Source organism: Athene noctua, chromosome 28 (assembly GCF_965140245.1).
Source record: "Athene noctua chromosome 28, bAthNoc1.hap1.1, whole genome shotgun sequence".
Taxonomy (NCBI): Eukaryota; Metazoa; Chordata; class Aves; order Strigiformes; family Strigidae; genus Athene; species Athene noctua.
The window spans coordinates 723,662-748,463 of NC_134064.1; the positions used below are offsets into that span (position 1 = coordinate 723,662).

General features: G+C 52.6%; 1 protein-coding gene across 1 annotated transcript in view; it reads left to right on the forward strand.

The window, feature by feature from the left end:
- Positions 1 to 24,802, forward strand: part of LOC141971173 (uncharacterized) — a 47,528-nt gene that overhangs the window by 22,186 nt on the left and 540 nt on the right. Inside the window, exons 13-17 of the mRNA XM_074928335.1 lie at positions 538 to 678; positions 1,852 to 2,385; positions 18,665 to 18,732; positions 19,975 to 20,016; positions 20,517 to 20,570. Of these exons, the coding sequence (XP_074784436.1) occupies positions 538 to 678; positions 1,852 to 2,385; positions 18,665 to 18,732; positions 19,975 to 20,016; positions 20,517 to 20,570 (839 nt within the window). The remainder of the gene's footprint in view (positions 1 to 537; positions 679 to 1,851; positions 2,386 to 18,664; positions 18,733 to 19,974; positions 20,017 to 20,516; positions 20,571 to 24,802) is intronic.

Below are 24,802 nucleotides of genomic sequence, written 5' to 3' on the forward strand. Positions count from 1 at the left end.
GTTTTGTCAGATGTATGACTTGACTGTGAAGCATCACAAGCATTGCATTTACAGAGCAGAAAATACTTCTCCACTTATTTTTAGATAAGTGTAGGTCTTCACACACTGAAGTTGGGGAACTGAGGAACCATCAGAACTGTAGTTGGGAGCTTAACATAGACCTTTTTTTTAAGAAAAAGTATTGATAGAACAGTAACAAATTTATGTCTATAAAACAATATTGTTGCTCCCATGTTGAACCCCCCTTCAGACCGCCTGACAAAAGCAATCTCACCGTTGTGAAAATGTTGTGGAAGACTGCTGCTCTACGGTTCAGTAGATGCCCCTGCATGAATTTTCCCTTGGATTTTTCGTGGTTGTCTCCATTTGGTTTTAATCTACCTGAATTATTGCTGGTGAAGATTGACATGGCTCCAATCGGGTCTGCCCTAACATTTCAAATTTTAAACCAAGCTGAGGCAGCTGGATGAGTTCTGCTCCCCTTTCGCTTTTTAATGGCTTCTCTTTCCGGCTTCCTCTTTTGTAACTTTGTGGTAGTTCTTGAAGATTGCAGTCCAGTCCGGGTGAAAACAGCAACGGCAGCTGGACATGGTGATCACATGAATTCTGAACCTGATGACTCCTGTCCAGATGTGGAAGAAGAGGTCATATCAAGTGGGGAGTATGATGCCAGTGAAGGTGAGGTTGGCTGTTGAGCAGGGATGAAATCTAATTAATCTGAAGTCTTTTTCTAGAAGTGCTTGCCCTTTCCCTTTCCTTTCTAGTCTATCAAACGCTACGTCTGCTCTTTCCTAACTCGTATAAAATTTGGTGTTGACTCGCTGGCTTCTGTAGTCATGTGTAGTTAACCTGTATCACAGTAAATAACTGCTTTGTTGGTAGCTGTAATGGTCCTAGGTAAAGAATGCAGGCCATGAAAAACTGGCTGCCAGTCAAGAAAACAGCTGTGGAAGGCAGGAGCCTAGCAAGTTTCCCTTTGCTTGCAGGGAGTTTGGGGGCTCCTGGGGAGGCAAATGTCCAGGACAGGCAGGGTGGGACTGGCAGATGAGGAGGGAAGCTGAGCTGCAGCCTCCATCTCCGTGCTGTGCCCCGTTTGTCTCCCAAGCTCATCCCCCGGTGAGCAGTTGGCCTAATCGGCAGTGAGCTTGGTCTTGGTTCCCTCCAAGAACCTTTCTGGTCCCTGCACCCTGAGCCGTTCATTGCTGGGAGCCGTCCTGGAAGGTCACCTTAAGCTTCTACTCCCCAGCAGCAGTGAGTCTGAAAAGCGAAGAAACCCACAGGTTAAAACTGACTTCAGTCTGCACTGCTGCTCTTCCTTTTCCTTCTGCCATCCTCTAAGGGTCTAGCAGCTGGCAGGAACAGGCCATCTCTATTGTTTTTAAATTGCTAGTTGTGCACGTTCTTTACTTTGGCACATGAATCCAGGGTGTTCTAAGTTTGTTTTTCTGGTCAGCTGGGAGCCTTTTGACCTCCTTCCTCTATGTAGCCTAAGAGCACACTCTTGTAAGGTGTGTTGTCTTTCATCTGGAGAGTGTATACAGGAGGCTGGAGGTTCCTTCTCGTCTCTGGGGATAGTTCAGAGGGCAGGCAGAGCTGTCAGAGTTGAAAGATGGTCATGCGTCGGCATTTTGGCTTAAACTAGTTATGCCAGGCGTCAGAACAGCAGCACTAGAAATGTAGTCAGAGCAAAGGTGCATGATGAGAAGTAGCACAGCAAGCTTTCTTCTTGTCACCATGCTGATGTCCCCTCATTGCTTGGGAGAGGTAGCCTCTTTAATAATAACCCTGTAAAACAGCCTTAACACTAACACAATTCTCAATTAAACTATTGTTTTTATTATTTTTTAATAGCACCAGATGGAACATTCTTGGCAGAAGGAACAAGAACACTTGATGTGCAGGAAGCAGAAGAAAAAGTGTCACAAGAAGGGCAGAGGGTAGAGGAAACTCAAGCACTTGAGAAGGCAGATTTTATTGAAGAGGAAGGAGAATTTTGCACCAAAGAGGCAGGAGAAGAAGTAGAATGGGTGGGAGATTTGCTGCCGCAGGAGGAAATCCTGGCTGTGCTGCAGGCAGAGGGTCAGCTTGTGGTGGAGGAATCTGCTCCTGAAGAGAGTGCCATGGCAGAAGGACATCCTAAAAGACAGGTGACAGGGAAAGGAAGGGAACTTGGCACAGAGCTGGCACGTGGGGAACAGGATGTTCTGGTGGAGGGGATGGAGAGCGAGGCAGATCTCGAAGAGCAGGAAACTGGGGAAGAGGAGCTGTCAGGGGGAGGGGATAACCTTGGCCGGGAGGAAGGCAGAATGCAGCCCGAGGGGCTGGGGGGAGCTGAGGACCTCTCTGAGAGTGATGACGAGGACACTGAGATAGAAGAGTCAGAGGGTGAGGAGAAGCTGGAGGAGGGAGAACTTGAAGAGAAAGACGTGAGAGGTGCTGTGTCTGCAGGAGACGAGAACCTGGAGGAGGGAGAACGTGGGAAAGTTGTGGGGAGTGCTGTGTCTGAGAGAGAGGAAAACCTGGATAAGGGAGAATTTGAAGCAAAAGATATGGGCAGTGCAGTGTCTGAGGGAGAGGAGAACATGGAGGAGGAAGAATTTGAGAAAGAGCTGGGGACTGCTCTCTTTGAGGGAGAGAAGGAACTAGAGGAGGGAGAACTTGAAGAGAAAGATGTGAGAAATGTTGTGTCTGCAGGAGAGGAGAACTTGGAGGTGGAAGAATTTGACGTGAAAGATATAGGGAGTACTGTGTCTGAGGGAGAGGAGAAGCTGGAAGAGAGAAAATTTGAAGTGAAAGACATGGGCAGTGCTGTCTGTGCAGGAGAGGAGAATGCGGAGGAGGGAGAATTTGAAGGGAAAGTCATGGGGAGTGATGTGTTTGAGGGAGAGGAGAAGCTGGATAACAGAGAACTAGAAGATAAAGACATGGGCAGTGCTGTGTCTGCAGGAGAGGAGAACCTGGAGGAGAGAGAATATGACATGAAAGATATTGGGAGTGCTGTGTCTGAGGGACAGGAGGAGCTGGAGGAGGCAGAATACGAAGGGAAAGACATGGTCAGTGCTGTGTCTGACGGAGAGGAGAAGCTGGAGGAGGAAGAATTTGAGAAAGATGTGGGGACTGCTCACTTTGAGGGAGAGAAGGACCTAGAGGAGGGAGAACTTGAAGAGAAAGACGTGAGAGGTGTTGTGCCTGCAGGAGAGGAGAAGCTGAAGGAGGGAGAATTTGAGGAGAAACACATGGGGAGTGATGTGTCTGAGGGAGAGGAGAAGCTGGAGAAGGAAGAACTTGGGGAAGATTTGGGGAGTACTGTGTGTGAGGGAGAGGAGAAGCTGGAGGAGGAAGAATATGAAGGAGAAGTGATGGGCAGTGCTGTGTCTGCGAGAGAGGGGGACCTAAAGGAGGAAGAATGTGAAGTTGTAGACACGGGCAGTTCAGTGTCTGAGGGACAGGAGAATCTGGAGGAGGCAGAATTCGAAGGGAAAGACATGGTCAGTGCTGTGTCTCAGGGAGAGGGTGAAATGGAGGAGGAAGAATCTGTAGTGAAATACATGGGCAGTGCTGTGTCTGAGGGAGAGGAGAACCTGGAAAAGGGAGAATTTGAAGATAAAGACATGGGCAGTGCTGTGTCTGCGGGTGAGGGGGACCTGAAGGAGGAAGAATCTGAAGTGAAAGACATGGGCAGTGCTGTGTGTGCAGGAGAAGAGAACCTAGAGGAGGGAGAATTTGAAGGGAAAGACATGGGGAGTGATGTGTCTGAGGGAGAGGAGAAGCTGGAGAAGGAAGAACTTGGGGAAGATTTGGGGAGTACTCTGTGTGAGGGAGAGGAGAAGCTGGAGGAGGAAGAATTTGAAGGAGAAGTGATGGGCAGTGCTGTGTCTGCGAGAGAGGGGGACCTAAAGGAGGAAGAATGTGAAGTTGTAGACATGGGCAGTTCAGTGTCTGAGGGACAGGAGAATCTGGAGGAGGCAGAATTCGAAGGGAAAGACATGGTCAGTGCTGTGTCTCAGGGAGAGGGTGACATGGAGGAGGAAGAATCTGTAGTGAAAGACATGGGCAGTGCTGTGTCTGAGGGAGAGGAGAACCTGGAGGAGGAAGAATTTGAGAAAGACATGGGGACTGCTCTCTTTGAGGGAGAGAAGGACCTAGAGGAGGGAGAACTTGAAGAGAAAGACGTGAGAGGTGTTGTGTCTGCTGGAGAGGAGAACGTGGAGGAGGGAGAATATGACATGAAAGATATGGGGAGTGCTGTGTCTGAAGGAGAGGAGAAGGTGGAAAAGGGCGATTTTGAAGGGAAAGTCATGGGCAGTGCTGTGTCTACAAGAGATGGCGACATGGAGGAGGAGGAATCTGTAGTGAAAGACATGGGCAGTGCTAAGTCTGAGGGAAAAGAGCAGCTTGAAAAGGGAGAATTTGAAGATAAAGACATGGACAGTGCTGTGTCTGTGGGTGAGGGGGACCTGAAGGAGGAAGGATTAGAAGTGAAAGACGTGGGCAGTGCTGTGTTTGAGGTACAGGAGGAACTAGAGGAGCGAGAACTAGAAGAGAAAGACGTGAGAGGTGTTGTGTCTGCAGGAGAGGAGAAGCTAGAGGAGGGAGAATTTGGGAAAGACATGGGGAGTGCTGTGTCTGAGGGACAGGAGGAGCTGCAGGAGGCACAGTTCGAAGGGAGAGACATGGTCAGTGCTGTGTCTCAGGGAGAGGGTGACATGGAGATGGAAGAATCTGTAGTGATAGACGTGGGGAGTGCTGTGTCTGAGCAAGAGGAGAACCTGGAAGAGAGAAAATTTGAAGTGAAAGACATGGGGAGTGCTGTGTCTCAAAGAGAAGAAAAGCTTGAAAAGGGAGAATTTGAAGGCAAAGTCATGGGGAGTGCTGTCTTTGAGGGAGAGGAGAAGCTGGAAAACAGAGAATTTGAAGATAAAGACATGGGCAGTATTGTGTCTGCAGGAGAGGAGAAGCTGGAGGAGGGAAAATTTGCGAAAGACATGGGCAGTGATACGTCTGAGGTAGAGCAGGACCTAGAGGAGGGAAAACTAGAAGAGAAACATCTGACATGTGTTGTTTCTGCAGGAGAGGAGAACCTGGAGGAGGGAGAATCTGAAGTAAAAGACATGGGCAGTGCTGTTTGTGCAGGAGAGGAGAACCTGGAGGAGGGAGAATTTGAAGGGAAAGACATGGGGAGTGATGTGTCTGAGAGAGAGAAGCTGGAGGAGGGAGAATTTGGGAAAGACATTGGGAGTGCTGTGTCTGAGGGACAGGAGAAGGTGGAAAAGTGCGAATTTGAAGGGAAAGTCATGGGCAGTGCTGTGTCTACAAGAGATGGCGACATGGAGGAGGAGGAATCTGTAGTGAAAGACATGGGCAGTGCTCTGTCTGAGGGAAAAGAGCAGCTTGAAAAGGGAGAATTTGAAGATAAAGACATGGACAGTGCTGTGTCTGTGGGTGAGGGGGACCTGAAGGAGGAAGAATTAGAAGTGAATGACATGGGCAGTGCTGTGTTTGAGGGACAGGGGGACCTAGAGGAGGGAGAACTTGAAGAGAAAGACGTGAGAGGTGTTGTGTCTGCAGGAGAGGAGAAGCTGGAGGAGGGAAAATTTGAAGGGAATGACATGGGGAGTGATGTGTCTGAGAGAGAGGAGATGCTGGAGGAGGGAGAATTTGGGAAAGACGTGGGGAGTGCTGTGTTTGAGGTACAGGAGGAACTAGAGGAGCGAGAACTAGAAGAGAAAGACGTGAGAGGTGTTGTGTCTGCAGGAGAGGAGAAGCTGGAGGAGGGAGAATTTGGGAAAGACATTGGGAGTGCTGTGTCTGAGGGACAGGAGAAGGTGGAAAAGGGCGAATTTGAAGGGAAAGTCATGGGCAGTGCTGTGTCTACAAGAGATGGGAACATGGAGGAGGAGGAATCTGTAGTGAAATACATGGGCAGTGCTGTGTCTGAGGGAGAGGAGAACCTGGAAAAGGGAGAATTTGAAGATAAAGACATGGGCAGTGCTGTGTCTGCGGGTGAGGGGGACCTGAAGGAGGAAGAATCTGAAGTGAAAGACATGGGCAGTGCTGTGTCTGAGGGAGAGGGGGAACTTCAGGAGGTAGAATTTGAAGTGAAAGATATGAGGAGTGCTTTGTCTGAGGGAGAGGAGAACCTGGAAGAGGGAGAATTTGAAGGGAAAGTAATGGGGAGTACTCTGTTTGATGGGGAGGAGAAGCTTGAAAAGGGAGAATTTGAAGATAAAGACATGGGCAGTGCTGTGTCTGCGGGTGAGGGGGACCTGAAGGAGGAAGAATCTGAATTGAAAGACATGGGCAGTGCTGTGTGTGCAGGAGAAGAGAACCTGGAGGAGGGAGAATTTGAAGGGAAAGACATGGGGAGTGATGTGTCTGAGAGAGAGGAGAAGCTGGAGGAGGGAAAATTTGGGAAAGACGTGGGCAGTGCTGTGTTTGAGGGACAGGGGGACCTAGAGGAGGGAGAACTTGAAGAGAAAGACGTGAGAGGTGTTGTGTCTGCAGGAGAGGAGAAGCTGAAGGAGGGAGAATTTGAAGATAAAGGAATGGGCAGAGCTGTGTCTGCGGGTGAGGGGGACCTAAAGGAGGAAGAATCTGAAGTTGTAGACATGGGCAGTTCAGTGTCTGAGGGACAGGAGAATCTGGAGGAGGCAGAATTCGAAGAGAAAGACACGGTCAGTGCGGTGTCTCAGGGAGAGGGTGACATGGAGGAGGAAGAATCTGTAGTGAAAGACATGGTGGGTGCTGTGTCTGAGGGAGAGGAGAACCTGGAAGAAGGAGAATTTGAAGGGAAAGTCATGGGGAGTGATGTGTTTGAGGGAGAGGGGGAACTTCAGGAGGTAGAATTTGAAGTGAAAGATATGAGGAGTGCTGTGTGTGAGGGAGACGAGAACCTGGAAGAGGGAGAATTTGAAGGGAAAATAATGGGGAGTGCTGTGTTTGATGGAGAGGAGAAGCTTGAAAAGGGAGAATTTGATGATAAAGACATTCGCAGTGCTGTGTCTGCGGGTGAGGGGGACGTGAAGGAGGAAGAATTTGAAGTGAAAGACATGGGCAGTGCTGTGTGTGCAGGAGAGGAGAACCTGGAGGAGGGAGAATTTGAAGGGAAAGACATGGGGAGTGATGTGTCTGAGAGAGAGAAGCTGGAGGAGGGAAAATTTGGGAAAGACGTGGGCATTAATGTATTTGAGGTACAGGGGGACCTTGAGGAGGGAGAACTCGAAGAGAAAGATGTGAGAGGTGTTGTGTCTGCAGGAGAGGAGAAATTGGAGGAGGGAGAATTTGGGAAAGACATGGGGAGTGCTGTGTCTGAGGGACAGGAGGAGCTGGAGGAGGGAGAATTAGAAGGGAAAGACATGGTCAGTGCTGTGTCTCAGGGAGAGGGTGACATGGAGGAGGAAGAATCTGTAGTGAAAGACATGGGGAGTGCTGTGTCTGAGGGAGAGGGGGAACTTCAGGAGGTAGAATTTGAAGTGAAAGATATGAGGAGTGCTTTTTCTGAGGGAGAGGAGAACCTGGAAGAGGGAGAATTTGAAGGGAAAGTAATGGGGAGTGCTGTGTTTGATGGGGAGGAGAAGCTTGAAAAGGGAGAATTTGAAGATAAAGACATGGGCAGTGCTGTGTCTGCGGGTGAGGGGGACCTGAAGGAGGAAGAATCTGAAGTGAAAGACATGGGCAGTGCTGTGTGTGCAGGAGAAGAGAACCTAGAGGAGGGAGAATTTGAAGGGAAAGACATGGGGAGTGATGTGTCTGAGGGAGAGGAGAAGCTGGAGAAGGAAGAACTTGGGAAAGATTTGGGGAGTACTGTCTGTGAGGGAGAGGAGAAGCTGGAGGAGGAAGAATTTGAAGGAGAAGTGATGGGCAGTGCTGTGTCTGCGAGAGAGGGGGACCTAAAGGAGGAAGAATGTGAAGTTGTAGACATGGGCAGTTCAGTGTCTGAGGGACAGGAGAATCTGGAGGAGGCAGAATTCGAAGGGAAAGACATGGTCAGTGCTGTGTCTCAGGGAGAGGGTGACATGGAGGAGGAAGAATCTGTAGTGAAAGACATGGGCAGTGCTGTGTCTGAGGGAGAGGAGAACCTGGAGGAGGAAGAATTTGAGAAAGACATGGGGACTGCTCTCTTTGAGGGAGAGAAGGACCTAGAGGAGGGAGAACTTGAAGAGAAAGACGTGAGAGGTGTTGTGCCTGCAGGAGGGGAGAACGTGGAGGAGGGAGAATATGACATGAAAGATATCGGGAGTGCTGTGTCTGAAGGAGAGGAGAAGGTGGAAAAGGGCGAATTTGAAGGGAAAATCATGGGCAGTGCTGTGTCTACAAGAGATGGCGACATGGAGGAGGAGGAATCTGTAGTGAAATACATGGGCAGTGCTAAGTCTGAGGGAAAAGAGCAGCTTGAAAAGGGAGAATTTGAAGATAAAGACATGGACAGTGCTGTGTCTGTGGGTGAGGGGGACCTGAAGGAGGAAGAATTAGAAGTGAATGACATGGGCAGTGCTGTGTTTGAGGGACAGGGGGATCTAGAGGAGGAAGAACTTGAAGAGAAAGACGTGAGAGGTGTTGTGTCTGCAGGAGAGGAGAGGCTGGAGGAGGGAGAATTTGAAGGGAATGACATGGGGAGTGATGTGTCTGAGAGAGAGGAGAAGCTGGAGGAGGGAGAATTTGGGAAAGACATGGGGAGTGCTGTGTCTGAGGGACAGGAGGAGCTGCAGGAGGCACAGTTCGAAGGGAGAGACATGGTCAGTGCTGTGTCTCAGGGAGAGGGTGACATGGAGATGGAAGAATCTGTAGTGATAGACGTGGGGAGTGCTGTGTCTGAGCAAGAGGAGAACCTGGAAGAGAGAAAATTTGAAGTGAAAGACATGGGGAGTGCTGTGTCTCAAAGAGAAGAAAAGCTTGAAAAGGGAGAATTTGAAGGCAAAGTCATGGGGAGTGCTGTCTTTGAGGGAGAGGAGAAGCTGGAAAACAGAGAATTTGAAGATAAAGACATGGGCAGTATTGTGTCTGCAGGAGAGGAGAAGCTGGAGGAGGGAAAATTTGCGAAAGACATGGGCAGTGATACGTCTGAGGTAGAGCAGGACCTAGAGGAGGGAAAACTAGAAGAGAAACATCTGACATGTGTTGTTTCTGCAGGAGAGGAGAACCTGGAGGAGGGAGAATTTGAAGGGAAAGACATGGGGAGTGATGTGTCTGAGGGACAGGAGAAGGTGGAAAAGGGCGAATTTGAAGGGAAAGTCATGGGCAGTACTGTGTCTACAAGAGATGGGAACATGGAGGAGGAAGAATCTGTAGTGAAATACATGGGCAGTGCTGTGTCTGAGGGAGAGGAGAACCTGGAAAAGGGAGAATTTGAAGATAAAGACATGGGCAGTGCTGTGTCTGCGGGTGAGGGGGACCTGGAGGAGGGAGAATTTGAAGGGAAAGACATGGGGAGTGATGTGTCTGAGAGAGAGAAGCTGGAGGAGGGAAAATTTGGGAAAGACGTGGGCAGTGCTGTGTTTGAGGGACAGGAGGACCTAGAGGAGAGAGAACTTGAAGAGAACGACGTGAGAGGTGTTGTGTCTGCTGGAGAGGAGAACGTGGAGGAGGGAGAATTTGGAAAAGACATGGGGAGTGCTGTGTCTGAGGGACAGGAGGAGCTGGAAGAGGCAGAATTCGAAGGGAAAGACATGGTCAGTGCTGTGTCTCAGGGAGAGGGTGACATGGAGGAGGAAGAATCTGTAGTGAAAGACATGGGGAGTGCTGTGTCTGAGGGAGAGGAGAACCTGGAGGAGGAAGAATTTGAGAAAGACATGGGGACTGCTCTCTTTGAGGGAGAGAAGGACCTAGAGGAGGGAGAACTTGAAGAGAACGACGTGAGAGGTGTTGTGCCTGCAGGAGAAGAGAAGGTGGAGGAGGGAGAATTTGGGAAAGACGTGGGCAGTGCTGTGTTTGAGGGACAGGAGGAGCTGCAGGAGGCACAGTTCGAAGGGAGAGACATGGTCAGTGCTGTGTCTCAGGGAGAGGGTGACATGGAGATGGAAGAATCTGTAGTGATAGACATGGGGAGTGCTGTGTCTGAGCAAGAGGAGAACCTGGAAGAGAGAAAATTTGAAGTGAAAGACATGGGGAGTGCTGTGTCTGAAAGAGAAGAAAAGCTTGAAAAGGGAGAATTTGAAGGCAAAGTCATGGGGAGTGCTGTGTTTGAGGGAGAGGAGAAGCTGGGAAAGAGAGAATTTGAAGATATAGACATGGGGAGTGTTCTGTCTGAAGGAGAGGCGAAGCTGGAGGAGAGAGAATTTGAAGGCAAAGACGTGACTGGTGTTATGTCTGAGGCAGAGGAGAAGCTGGAGGAGGGAGAATTTGAAGGGAAAGATGTGGGCAGTGCTGTGTCTGAGGGAGAGCGGGACCCAGAGGAGGGAGCATTTGTAGGGATAGACTTAGTACCGATTGAGCTTTCTGATGAAGAGGAGGACATGCAGGACAGAGGTTTCAGAAGGCAGTTCATGTTGGGTGGAGCCCCTGAGGGAGAGGAGGAGGGAGCAAGGGAATTTTTTCCGGGAAGGACGTTGTGATGATTCTGGTGTCGGGGGGAGATGACCATGCAGATGGAGTATGTTCAGGGAAGGATGTTGTGGCTGGTGCTGTGTCTGAGAGAGAGGAGGACCTGGAGGAGGGAGGATTTGAAGGGAAAGAGGTTGTGGTAGGAGCTCTGTCTGAGTGAGAGGACACAGAAGAGGGAGAATTTGTGGGGGAGAGCTGTGTGGAGCAACGTCCTTTGGAGAGCAGCCGATGGCAGAAACATCCCTGAGCCAGAGCCGAGGGGGAGCCGAGGCCAGAGCGGGCGGGGTGAAAGCTGAGGGGGATCAGCCAGACCTCTGTGACAACAGGGGAGAGGGGGGTAGTGCAGGGAGAGCTGCTGAGAACACGAGCACAGTAAGGACAGTCCCCTGGAGGCAACCCAGATGCCCTGGGAGCTGCTGGCAGGGCCAGAGGAGCAGCAGCCCCGTGAGGTGAGTCCTGCGTGGGTCAGCTGCTGCCCCGCGCCCGGTCGAGTCCCCGGGCTCGTCCCTGCCAGAGGCAGCGGGTGCAGCACTTGGTCCCGTTCCTTACACTTCCCTTAAGTATCTGCTACTGGCCACTGGGTAGGGGATGGTAAATCCCTTGGAGTGGCAGCTTCTACCCCCTTCCCTGTTCCCAAAATCTCCTTGCAAATGCCTTAGTTCTGGTGCTACGCTGGCGGCCCCTCAGCCCCTCGCCCCTTGCGGAGCAGCTCCCGCCACCCAGCAGTGCAGCCCCAGGTCAAGGGCAGCACCGGCTCCTCTGCTTGCTCTGGCAGCTGCTCTTAGTAAATCTCTTACAGTGGTGTATCAGTAGCTCAAAGCTTAGCGTGTTTTTTGTAAAGCTAATGTTTTTCTCGTCGTTTTGTAGGATGTTAGAAGCCCAGACGCGGTTGTCGCGCCCTCAGTACAGGCCCAGGATGGGGAAGAAACTCTCCCCTAAGCTTCTTCTGCTGCTGCCTCAGTGCTCTGTCCCGCAACATTTACACAAAATGCTGCATATTTGTGCCGGTCGGGAGCAGCTTCTCGGTGTGGAGCAGACAACTGAAATGAGCCAACCCACGAACCATCACTCCCTCGTGCTCATGAAGACCATAACTGCAAGGATTATTCCACAGCTGTCAGGCTCGCTTTCCTAAAACACAGGAATGTTGGACTGGCTGAACCTCCCTTCCTTCCCTGGGCACCGCTTGCTTCTGCCGGCTGTTGGGTGGGGGGGTGAGGGTAGATGTGCTTTCTGTGCTTGTGTTGTTGTGGAATAAGAGGTTTCACGTTTGTGTCCATCCGTGTCTGCGTGCTGACTGCATTGTTCTGTCCGTCATCTGCGTCTCGTCTGCGGACGTTTTGCTGAGAGCCGGGGCTGTCTTCGCTGCAGCGCAGGGCCCCGGCACACGTTGGTGCTTTGCTTCCGACGAGCGCATCGGGGGCAGCTCAGCAGAGATGGGGGACGGCCGGTCCCGGGGGCGGCAGTGCCCTTGCCCGGGGGTCTTTAGGTTGGGGGCTGCCTCCACCCCACGCTGCAGGCAAGCGACCCTCGGGCGTGTGCCGGAGGGCTGTGCTCTCCTCGGGGACCCGGGCGTGTCGCTGGCCACACTCCAGGGACCGCCCGGGACTTGGAATCGTTGAGAGCTCTTAAATCCGAACAACTCCGGTTCACATTTATAAATGGTTCAAGCCCAGCCTTTTGCTTCTGCTGGGCTCAGGCGGGAATAGCTCCCCGGGCCCACGGAGTCAGTGCGGGCTCTGCAGGAGGGGTGGTCGGTGTAAAGGGTTCCAGCCCAGCGCTGGCTGTGATCTCCGCTGCCGGAGCCCCCCCAGCTCTCGCGCAGCCCCGGGGCCCCCGCGAGACCCCTCCAGCCCCTGGCACCTGGCAGGCGTTGCTCGGTGGCTGCAGGATGCTCTGCCCCGGCACGGCGGGGCCGTCACCGTGTGTGCAGGTTGGGCAACGGGGCTGAAACGAGCGGGATTTTGGGTGGATTTGACACGAAGTCACTGAGGATCAGTCTACATGGGAGAGGAACTTTCAATGTGATCAAGTAATCGATGTTTGTTCCCTCCTGTGCTGAAGACGGTTGCATTTGTGTTTTCAGTCCAGAGTTTATCTCTGCTTTCTAACTGAATATTTGTGCTGCTGACGCCGTGTCACACAGATCCCCTGCAAAGCAAATGCCTCTGGCTTGTGGGCATGACTGTGCGGAAGCCGCTGGCCAGTGCACGTGGGTGATGCAGTTCAGGGGCCACGGGTGACCGGTGGCAGAGGGGGGAGCACAGGACTCTGCCTTGGCAGGGAGTCCCCGGGAGGGTCAGGATTAAAGCTGAGGCTGCGCTTAGGCAGGCCCCGAGCTGCACTGGCTCATCTGAGCGGCTTCACTGAGCGCAGGAAGAATATGCTCGAGGTGGGAGGGTTGATTCCCCCGGTGCAGGCCAGTGCCGGAGCCATCTGCACGGCCTCTGCGCACGCTCAGACAATCCTCTCGCTCTACAAACCGGGAGAGGGGTCCCAGCTCCAGCCGGGCTACGTGCTGTGCCCGGGAGCCGCAGCCCCCCAGGAGCCCCGAGTGGCCCCGTCCCATGTCCCCAGGGCTGCGGCTGAGCCCCGGTCCTTCCCTTCCAGGGCCCAGGGCTCTTTTTGGGGGTAGAGACACCTTTAGAGAACCCCGGCACTGGGAGCGTGCTGGAGGGGCTGGAGGGGCGGGTGGGTTGGCAGCGGCAGCAGACAGCTTCACTAGTGCCGCTCGGCCTTGGGGGAGAGCAGGCGAGTGGGGAACCACGAGGCAGCCGATCTGCTGAGGCGCTCGGGCTGCAGGAGCCCCGGAGCACCAGGCAAGGCCCAGATGGACGGTGCAGTAGTGGCTGGAGGGAACTGGAAAGCTGACAATTCCTTATTTAAAGTACTTATATGGCACTTGTGCATACGAATTTAGCAATTTGGGAAATCAATCCTTTGTTTAGGAACGGATTGACTCATACAAGTTCTTGTATTGCTCTAAAAACCACATTTCAAATACTCTGGTTTTATATAGAGATCGGGAAAAAAAAAGATCAGATTTCCCAAGAACACTCCACAATTTCTGAGCTCATACTGTATTGGTGAAATCATGTTTTCTCTCATGCTTCCTTCTGACAGCCACATTTACAGGATGGATACAGGCAGAAACCACCCGGACTCCACCCTGAGAGCTCACCCCTCTGCCATACCAGACGGTTTCCCCCCGCTCACGTATTCACCTTTTTCCTCCCTTTTGGACACGCTGGCAATGCCACGGGCAGCTGCTTGGCACAGCGCAGCTGCAGGGCGATGTGAGCCTGACTCATGCCTTGGACACTGTGCGTTGAAGGACAACAAAAGCCCTGTAAGAGTTAACAGAAGAACACACTACTCCCATTACTGTAGTAACTCAAGGTGCTGGGGGGGTGTCCTGGGGGCTCTGGAGGTAGGGCTGCCCGGTGCCCGTGCCCAGGGAGTCTGTCTCCTTCCCCCTCCCCTCCCCAGCTCTCACTTTACTCCTGGGCCGGCCCTGGCCAGGCCCAGCTCCAGCTGGCCAGGAGCACACACACAACCCCCCGGGCATCCAGCGGGCAGGAGAAACCCCAACACCTGCCCAAGGGCCTCACTCCTCACGGGTGACCCCAGTACTGACCTCAGCCGGGCCCCAGCTGGAGCAGAGGCTGCACCTCCAGAGACCAACATGGCCGCCCGACAGCCCTGTGCCCAGCACTGCAGCTCCCAGCATGCCCCGGGAACCAACATGGCCGCCCGGCAGCCCCGTGCCCAGCACTGCAGCTCCCAGCATGCCCCGGGAACCAACATGGCCGCCCGGCAGCCCCGTGCCCAGCACTGCAGCTCCCAGCATGCCCCGGGGCGCCGGTTCCCGCGGTCTGACCCTGCAGGGACACCGTCCCCCGGCCCGGCCCCGCCCTCCAGCCCCATGGCCGCCTCCCCGGGCTGCTCCGCAGTGAGAAATGCTGGTGAGGAGCCGGGCAGAGGGGCAGAGCGGGAGGAGGGTGGAGGGGAAGGGGACAGCGGGGGCAGGAAGAAAGAGAGTGGTGAGCCTCAGGACGGAGGGACAGAGAGAGGAGAAGGGCAGGAAGGAGGACAGAGGGACGGACAGACTCGCAGGGCGAGTGAGCGGGCCGGGGGGCGAGAGACAGCGAAGGCACCAGGAGAGTGGAGGGACAGAGACAGGGGACGGGGAGCAGCAGAGAGGGACGGAGGGGAAAGGGTGAGAGGGAAGAGCAAGGGAGAGGCAGGGGCAGAGAGCAGGGCACAGAGCAAGACAAGATGGAAACTGTCCCTAGAGACCGAGAAACAGGGTGTGGGTCAGGACAAGGGGCAGAGAAGGACAGAACAGCGATGGCCTCCGGGATGGAGACGAAGGAAGAGCGGAAGGGGATGGGGAGCAGGACAGAGGCCCAGAGAGAGGGCCCAGGCAGCTGAGCAGGGGAGACAGTGGGGAGAGAGGGGACAGGCTGCAGGAGACAGAGGAAAAATAAGGCCAGGAAGCAGCACGTGGTGACAGAAAAAAAGAGAAGGACAGGGGGAGGGAGAGAGATGTGGAGAAAGGAAGAAACTAGCAACAGGCTGTATCACGTCTGTAAACTGTGGCGAAGCTGTTGAGGGTGCCAGTTGCCTGCAGGGATACTGAATGTTGTGTGTAATCTATAATTTTTAATGTACTACAGAGCGAGTAATCCAAACTTGTTTTCACAGATTTGAACGATAAACCGTAAGCTCTTGATCCAGCGTAGCATAAAACAGACCTGCACCTGTTACTAGGAGCTGCTGTACTTGAACTTTTTTCTCGGAGTTACCGATGAAATGCTACATCTAGTGCCAAAGGAAGAGAACTTCCTGCTCACGCTCCGTGCAATTAAACTGTGGGCAAAACATGAATAAGGTGATTGTTCATCATCTTTAAGCTTTTCAGAGACACCTCACGCTGAAAAAATAAGACCATTGGAAGTACTTCAGCTTTGGATAGCCATTTAAGTGACAGTTTTCAAGCGAATACCTGTTCTTTAGTTTAGATTCAAGGTCTGTGCGTGGGGTGGAGTGGGTGTGTCTTTTAATGGGGGTAGAGTGGGGAGAAGAGGGGAGTGCCTACAAGACAAGGTGCTTTATTGCTTATCAGGAACCTGACTGCAGACGATAAAAAAGCCAAGTTAAGTATAAAAGCCTGATCCATAAGGAATAAGAAAGCATTGTTTGCACATGTGGCTAGAGCAAGTGCTAGAAGAATGGCAGAACTTTTTTCTTAAGGGAAGTTGGAGTGAAGCAGTAGCTGTAGCAGTGTAGGCAAATTTCAGAGTAGCAGTATTTTGGGGAGTGGTGTGGGAATGATCCTTTTTCTCATCGCTGTTAAGGACCAACAGTTTTGGCCTCATGGCACTGCAATAACAACTGGACTTTTGAGGCTGAGGTGTACTGAGTATTCTATAGTTTGTGAAGTCGGTGCTGCAGATCTGAAGGAATATCCTTGGGTATTGAAAGACTGCAGGCGAACTGCAGTGTATGTGCTCCAGGACATGGCATTTACTCCAGCCTGCTGGGATTTCTTGGTGGGGTTTCCTGGGCAATGCTGGTAGCAAGCACCTGTCCACTCTATCCAAAGGCTTTGGCTTCTGCTCTTGTGAACAAGTTGTTGTTCTTTTTTTTTTTGGTGGCTTTTTTTTTCCCCCCCCCGAAATGGTAAGAGCTATTGTTTATTCTAATTTGCAGAAAGAAGTAACACTTCTGGAGTAGTTCTTCGTCTAAGATGTAGGTTGTCAACCTTCAGTCCTCCCTGAATTGCATGGCAGAGTTTAGATGGACAGTTACTGGCTTGCTTATATAGGGAATGGCCAAATCCTGAACTGCTGACACAACCCAGAGACAGTAATCTTAATTTACCACTGTAGGACCCTAGGGTGTGTAAACATAAGCACAGTTGTTTTAACATCCCAGGTGAACCCCTCAGACCGGTACCGTGTAATGGGGATCCTCGCCCCGGCCTCTCCCCAGCAGAACTCTGCACACAAGGGATCTGCATCCCTGCCAGCAGTAACAGGAGAGGAGTTCAAACATGGTAAAGTCCTTCCTGTGCTTGTTAAGTGATTAAAAAATGTAATTCTTGCTATATGAAACCGCATTATCTGGATTGGTACCTAAGCACAATTCATAAGAGAAATGATCCTGCCAGCATAGCGCTTTTTGAGCACCAATAGTTCAGTATTTCAAACAAGAAGACATCGGAGCAATTAAAAAGGGAACATGTATCTTGCAAGACAATGCCTGAAGAGGCAGTTAATTTGGAGGAAGGAGAGACTGGAAGAGATCTCCAGGCCCATCAAAAGCTTACTGACCTCCATAGTAAGCGATGAGGGGTTGGCTGGTTGCTTCCTCTGATTCACGGACTCAGACTCTACAACGCGGAGAGTTACACAGCAGGCGTGTTTCCTCCAGCGCCTGGGTGCAAGGGGATTTCTCCAAAAGGTTGCACACCAACAGCACATTTGAACAAATACTTATAGAGTGGGGATCTACGTATTCATTGGATGGCATAACACAAATATCCATATGCGTAAGTGAGGCTGGGTTAGCTCTAGAGGCTGGTGTCAGCAGTCGATGTTCTCTTTGCATCTGCCCGTTGCCTCCTGGTGGGCGTCTCCAGGGTCTGTTGGAGGAAGGCTCACAGTCCTCCTCACCTTGTCTCACTTTTCCTCGGACCACACACAGATTCTCTTAGCCAGTTTCTTGAGCAACAGGAGTGGTTCCAGAAGGTTTACCACCTCTATCTTATCTAAAACCACCAGTATACTAGTTTCTACCAACCTTACATGGCTACCTATCCACTACAAAACCAGACTTGTTAAAGCACATCTGCTTTCCAAGGACATGTCTCTTATTTTTGCTGAAGACAGTGGCCCTTGGTCAGCTTTCACAGAGCAGTCAGGGCAAGCAGGATTATTAAGCAACATTCAGAAATCATTATAAATTGCTCTAAGTAAATAAGTTGCAAAGCAGGTGATCATTTCCTTCGATCACCTCCTTTCTTTATTTCCCTTGGAAGGCTGTTGCAGAACCCAAATCTTCTAAGCATTAAAGTGTTTTCTTCCAGTTTGCAGCTTAAAGTTACTCAGGGCCAGGCAGTACACATTTTTTCTGGTGCTCCCACCCTTCAATCTTAGTAACTCTCCTCCCTAAGCGGTATTTCCCTCTTCTGCATTGACAGGAGTCACCCCATTCTTCTCCCACTTGCTTTGCTGGCCCGAGCAAATCCCGCACTCCTGACGTCAGCCCGCACGTCCGTCTGCCATGTCCCAGCGATCCCCGCAGCTCTCCTCGCCAGTTCTCCCAGGGACAGTTCATCTTTCCAGGACGTGCAGGACCAGCAGGGCCACCACGTCAGACGAGCTGTGCTCTCGTCGGGGGCATTAACTCCCCTCTGCAGCTCCTGAAAACACTGTGCCTGACACACGGCGCTGCAGCGTGGCCTTATGCCCCCATCAGGCTGTTGGCTCCCGGATGCCCTCTTGTGCTTCCCTTGAGCTCCCTGTAGTTCGTCTTCCCCCTCCTCAGTTTTGACCAGCCAAAGAACGTCCAACTTAGGACTCTCAAATTCTTCCCACTCTTCTAAATAGCTTTGTGGGGGTCTCAGCCTTCTGCCCTTCAGATCAGTGGCTTATCATAACAGAAGAAGGATAGCAGTGTTTTTCCCCAAGTGAGCAAATACTTAAGCTGCTTGTTCAAATAGAACAATTAAGAGAAAGGGAAAAAAACAACAGCTAATTGGAAAGTGGAAAGTTTAATTTGGTGCTGCAGCAGCTTGAATACTTCTGCTGCAGCTGTAGCAGAGGGCTGGCACTTAAATGTCTGATCAGGATGAAAGCAAAAATCCTTCCACTAAGGTTTCAAATTACAAAATAACTTCATCTAAGGGAAGACAGAATGTATATATCTAAATATTGCTGTGTGTTCCTAGTGCCTCTCAGCACAATGATTCTCTAATGGCAGCAAGAGCTTACTGGTATGAAAAGTTTAGAATTTTAGGTGTTATTTTGAAGCAATTTACAGTTAAATCAGCAGTAGTGAGAAAACAGCCAAGAATCTGACTTGCAGAATGGGAGATGATTCGTGACTTTCTCCTCAGCTTTTACTGTGAATGGAGTTTACAGCTCTCAGTACTTGCGAGTGCCAGACTTTGTTAGGATTGGTCAGGTTAGGAACTCAGCAGGCTGCTTCATTCATCATTGTGATTTTTCAGTCAACAAAGACAGAAAGGCGGCCAACAGGTACCAGTTTCATCTGACTTTTACCTGGGTGCAGAATGAAGGTTCTTTCTGGAATCAAAACCTGCGTCTCTATCAGGATATTGGCTATTAGGGGAAGTGACTTTTTCCCACCCTTTGCTTCAGTAAAATCTTTTTGGCCCAGATGGCTTCTCCTGAGGCAGAAATGTGCAAGTACTGGGCCTGGACTGCTGCAGCACCCTCATCCTTGTCTGGGCCAGCAGCTTCTGCGTGGTCACTTTCTGGTGAGTGGCGGTGATGTGTCACCCAGGCGTTGGGCTGTCTGGGCCGGAGCTCTCCCTCAGAGCCCAGCTGGCTCCTCAGGCTCGCGTCATGGGGTCGGGGGGAAGCAGAGGCACCGCTTTGCTTGTGCAGCATTTTGCAACTCGGCTTATTTTCAGAGCTGGCCCTCTGCCCTCTGGACACAGCCCTCGCTCAAGCTGTGCACTGTCAAAGGGGTGAGGCAGGGCGTGGGCTGAGGGGGGGCTGTGTGTAGGCAGTCGATCCCGTTTGGTCCCAGGAAGCCCCACGTGCAGTTCTGGCAGAGCTGGGCTGTTGCTCCTGGCTCTGGAGAAGCCCCGTGTCTGTGACAGTGCTCCTCAGCCCAGGGGGATCCCAAAGGCTGCAGAGTTGCAGGATCAAAAGGGGCTCCTGGAGAGACACGGCTCGGTGAGGAGCAGAGCCTCCTTGGCTTTGACCTTCTCTGTTCTCCATCTGCCCAGGAGAGCAGAAAGACTTGCTTTTCCCTCCTCCCGCTGCTCAGCTGCTGTCAGTCCCTAAGCTGCTGGGTGCAGTGGGAGCCTCTTTCTGGGAAGGCCCAAGAACAAGGGGAGAGCTGCTTTTTGGCCAGGTCCTGCTGGTGTCGGAGTGGCCTGAGGTCCTGGCCCCTGCCTCCCGCCCCGCTCCCGGCTGCTCTGGGGAGGAACAGCCTGCAGTCCGTGTGCTCCAGCTGCTGGGACAGGAGCACAGCTGCAGAGAGGGGCCCTCAGGAGTGAGGGGAAGCAGAAGCATCAGCCTGATGCTTTCTGCTTCGGCTAGGAAACCGCTTCGCCCCTTGAGAAGCGAACTTGACCCCAGAGGTCAGGGTTTTCCCACTGTGTGTGTGGGGGGAAACAGCCCGACCCCAGGTTGGTGGCAGCGGGGTGTGATACTGGTTCTCCTGTCTCTGCAGGTCCCACGGGAGGAAAGAGCTCTGGCTGGACACCTTCCTCAGGTGAGCCCCGCTGCAGTAGCAAACCTCCGGCGCCAGCGTGGCCATCGGTGGGATGCTCCAGCTGAGCTGAAAGGCAGCTCGAGAGCTGGGGGAGAGGTACCCCCACTGCTGGGGCAGCGGCAGGGCAGCGCTGGCCGAATTGCTCAGCCTTGCGTTGGTAAAGTAACACTGAGCCGATCCGGCTGCCGCCACTTGCTCCTTCTGTGCCTGGATTTCTTCTGATGTAAATGGTGCTGGAGGGGCTGGCAGGGGAGAGAGCAAAGCCGGGTTCAGTGATACAGAGCTCTTCCTTTGTCCATTCCCTGTGCACAGGCAAAGGAGCAGAGCCCAGGAAATGCCGGTGACCCCGTTGCCCTTGATTGGTCTACTCATGAAAGTCTTGGGCCTCAGTGGCTCTGTAAGTGTCTCTGGGTTTCCAGCTGGGTCAAGGGAGTGACTCTGCTTTCTAGCACAGACTATTAGAGGAGTTTCTCCCACTTGGCCTTTGTTCTCTTTTCTAGGTGCTGACGTTAACTGCCCCGACCGTCAAGGCTTTGGTTCAGTGCCAGGCAAAAGTAAGCAGTGGCTACATTTCTCCTCCTTGGCGTTGTGTATGGGTGGGAGGGCCCCAGGAGAGGAAGGTCGGCCTTTCTGGGGTGGGAAGCCATCGGGACACAGGCCTCTTCCTCCCTGGAGGAGTTGGGGTGGAAGTCTCCAGTGCCGGGGTGAGAGCACAGAGGGGCAGCCTGTGTTCCCTGTGCTCACGCCGGTGCCCTGTGCCCGGCTGCGGCTGTTGTGGCCCACGCGGCAGCCGGGAAGGGTGCTGGGGCAGGGCCCTGTGGGGCAGGTCCCGAGGAGCTGGGTGTGGCACAGGCCTGGGGAGCAAACACCCCCACGGGGCTGTCCCGATCCAACACCGGGGAGGGTTCTGAAACCATCCTGAGAGCCAGACTGAGACGCAAACGAGGCTCCCAGCGACCCGGGCAGCACTGCCGCCATTGGCCGAGCGAAGCCCCGCCCCCACCCGGTTTCCTAGCGACCATTGGCAGCACTGCCGCCATTGGCCGAGCAAAGCCCCGCCCCCACCCGGTTTCCTAGCGACCATTGGCATCGCTGCCGCCATCGGCCAAGTGAAGCCCTGCCCCCACCCGTCTCCTAGCAACCCAGACATCGCTGCTGCCATTGGCCGAGTGAAGCCCCGCCCCCACTCGGTTTCCTAGCGACCATTGGCAGCACTGCCGCCATTGGCCAAGTGAAGCCCCGCCCCCTCTATGTCCTAATAATGCCCGGGATGCGACCAGCAGCAGCGATCATTTGAGGAGGAGAAAGCGAATAGTGAGGAGGTGTTGAGTAGCGAGGAGGAGTCGTGTAGTGAGGAGGAGGAGGAGGATTGCGGCGACCAGTGCAGGCGATCAGGGAGGAGGAGGAGGCGGCGAACAACATCATGGCCATGGCAAGCAGCGTCGGGACATGGCGACCAGTGCCACCAGCAGTTCCCAGGCGTGGCCGGAGCCAGACCCAGACCCGACAGGCTCCTCGGCAGAGCTGCCCCTCGCCACACCAGGAGCGCCGGCCCTTTGACCTGAGCTGCGCACCGCCGCAGTGAGTGGAGCCTGGGGGGCCCGGGGATGGTGTTGGGGGGCTCCGGGTGGGGTGCTCAGGAGGGCTCTGGAGGGCCCAGGGCCAGTTCAGGCAGGCTCCGGAGAGCAGGGGGGGGGTCTGGGTGCCAGTCTGGTCACTGTCCCTCCCGTGCAGGCCCGGGTGGTGGTGACAGGGGGGCCATGGGGGACACGGTGCAGTCAGGGTCACCCCTTGCACGTGAACGGGGTGAACTGGGTGGCTGCACTCGTTTCATGGCCCTGGCCTTTCGATTCTGTAAGAATAACGATGCGGAATTGAGCACCGCAAACAGCTGGAAGCCCTGAAGGTGTTTCCCGGCGCTCGGCGCAGGCAGAGCGGTGGTTCTGGGTACGGGGTTTGGCCGGTGGGAGCCGTCGGTTGCAGGTCGGCGCCTTGAACCCGGCTCCTCTGCGCATCCCGGGCCCCTGGCTGCGGTGACAGCGTGTGCTGGGAGCGGGGCCGTGGCCTCAGGCCTTTCTCTTGTTGTTGTCCGGCTTCAGAGCTGATCAAAATGCCCCATCTAAATGTCGCCTGCTGACTCGGGTCAGTTTGTTCGGTAGCTGTATCACGGTGTGGTTTCTGACAAGCACGGCAGTAGTAGTTGCGGTTAATAACTGTGGAAGCCAGGGCAGTTCCTCCAGGTGAAGTCCCTGAGGCACAGTGCGGGGCGGCGGGTGGCCCAGCTGCGGGCAGCGGCTCCCCCTCGGAGCAGGAGGGTCAGTGTACATGTGTCAGAGCCCTGGCTCCTCACACAGCAACAGCCTCCTTCTGCGGAGATGGGGCATTGTTTTCCTGGCTTTTCATCTTCTGAACAGATGGCCTCGGAGAGAGAGGAACCCACTGGCTGTATTCGCCTGGCATAAGCTTGGAGGCCCCAAATAACAGTAAACATTTTTGCTGAGTAGTGTCATAAAGGCAGCAGTTACCTTCTGGATGCCTGTACTGGCACATAGATGGCAAAATCCCGTTCTCTGTGACGGACTTGCACCATCTTTTGAGTCCTAGGCCCACACGGGCCTGTTCGGCCATTCCCAGCGGGGACTCACAAAGTCCTTACTGTCAGGATTTAATGCCAAATCCCAGTTCTGCAGAAAACTGCTTTGCCAGCATCTGCTTCCCTCTCTGGAGACCCTGACAGCATCTCTTTGTGGAAGTGGGACATGCATGACGGTGGCTGAAGATTTTCTTCGGGAGGGAATGGCACTCAGGTGCCGGGTGCCTGGGACGTCTCCTCAGAGGAGTCTTTGTTCCCCAGCGGAACGCGCTGGGCCGGTGCCCCTGCCTTGGGGGTGTTGAACTTGCCGTTTGTGGTTGACAGCCTGTGGTGAGACTTGTCCTGCCTGAAAGCCGGACGAGCCTTTCTTGTTCGTGTCCCCAGCAGACACGGTGCGAGATCCAGCAGGTTGCTGGGGTGAGGAGTGGTCTCCCCCAGAGCAGGGCTGGCTGGCTGAGGGGCAGAAAGCTCCAGCTGGGGTGTGCGACACCGGGGCTCCGGCTCCCCGTGGCTCCAGCAGTGCGGAGCTACAGCTTTGGGGTTCTCTTAGATTATGTCTTTGGGGAGCAGTCACTGATTTAATTGCACTGTAAATTGTTTACTGCAAAGATTTGCTTTACCAAACTGATGCAGGATGCCTGCTGTGACTTTGTCTCAAAATCCTTTCAAATGAAAAAGAGCGGTCTTAAAAATCATTGTGATACACAGCCCTGGCCCTGAGTACAGTGCGCTGTGCACCGCAAGCTGAGAGAAACTAGATACTGTTAATAAATAGTAGCGGCAGTGACACTACAACGAAAATCCTGCTGAATGCGGAGTTCCAAGTGGACAGTTCCTTAACTGACTAAAATCCTGGTCATCAGCTCTGCTCTGGTTTGTGTTTGGTTTTGTAATCCCGATTTGCTCTGTTTCGGTAGAATGGCTAGTTAATGCAAGGGATATGTAAATTGGGGAATATTCTTTTTTCCCATGGTATATGGTCCCTCAATTTAAAATTCTAGACAGGTGAGAAGCAGAGAGATTTTTGATGGTGACCTTTCCCTTTGAAACTCCAAAAATCTAATCTTTAATATAATGTAAAGTATATTCTCATCTATGATAGTCAGCAAGGTAAAGAACATTCTGCTAGTTTGAAAACAAACTAGTGGGAGGCAACAAGTCAGAATAACAATGTAATAAGGAAAAAAAAAAAAAAAAGGCAGATAACACTGGGTTAAACTAAGAGAGTCAGGATACAACCTGACACCCTGTTAATCAGGGTGGTGGTAGCAGTCTGGTGGAATGGTGGCTGCAGTCCCCGCGAAGCAGTGATCCCGTAGAAAAAAAAATCTGCTCTTCCTCAGAAAAGTCCAGTGGTGTCTAAGTAGCTCCTGTCCTCTGGAAATCCAGTGGAAAAGAAGAGAGTCTCTGGTATTTAGAATCTCAGGTTATATCCAGGATGGAATGCTGGTGTTCTCCCTCTGCTGGAGCATCTCCCAACGGGATAATGAGTCACGCTGCATGGCATTGATGGGCCATTAGCAGAAAGATAGTCTGGAGGGGCGGGGGGAGGGAAGCAAGGAAACACTGCTCCACCTGATTTCAACAGCTCATGAGGATGGTAATAGAATACACTGCAACCCAGGACAAACATTTATTAAAAAAAAAAAAGTGGATGCCCATTGAAAAGGCATTGTTAAAATGGGATGTCACCATTTCTCAGCGACTCCGTAGTAAAAGTGCCACATCTGGAACATCCCTGCTGAAGAATTTTGAGGAGATTGCTTCACTTGAATCAGTCTGGATTTGGCATGAATTTGGAGAACTCTACTCAAATTTAGATGCAAGTGAAGGAGGATTTTGAGCAAAGTAAAAAAAAAAAACAAACAACAAAAAACATCAGGAACAAACAGTGTACATCCAAGGGTGACATTTGTATATAGTTCTTAAATATTTAAATCTCTGGAAGAAAACTTCTCAGACGTGAGCTTCTGTTATCCTTTTGTTGGTAACACGTGCAGGAGCAGAGGACTAAATGAGACCAGGGGTCTGCTTTGCTCAAGAGCTTGTTTCTGACAGTCATCGAGTTAGGAAACTCGTGACGTTTCTCAGATAACTTGCTCTTGGGGAGGTGCTGCACAAGCCTCAGGCTGCGTTGCTCTGTGGAGCCAGCAATGAGCCCAGGTCCATGCTGTGCCGGCGCCAGTGCCCGGC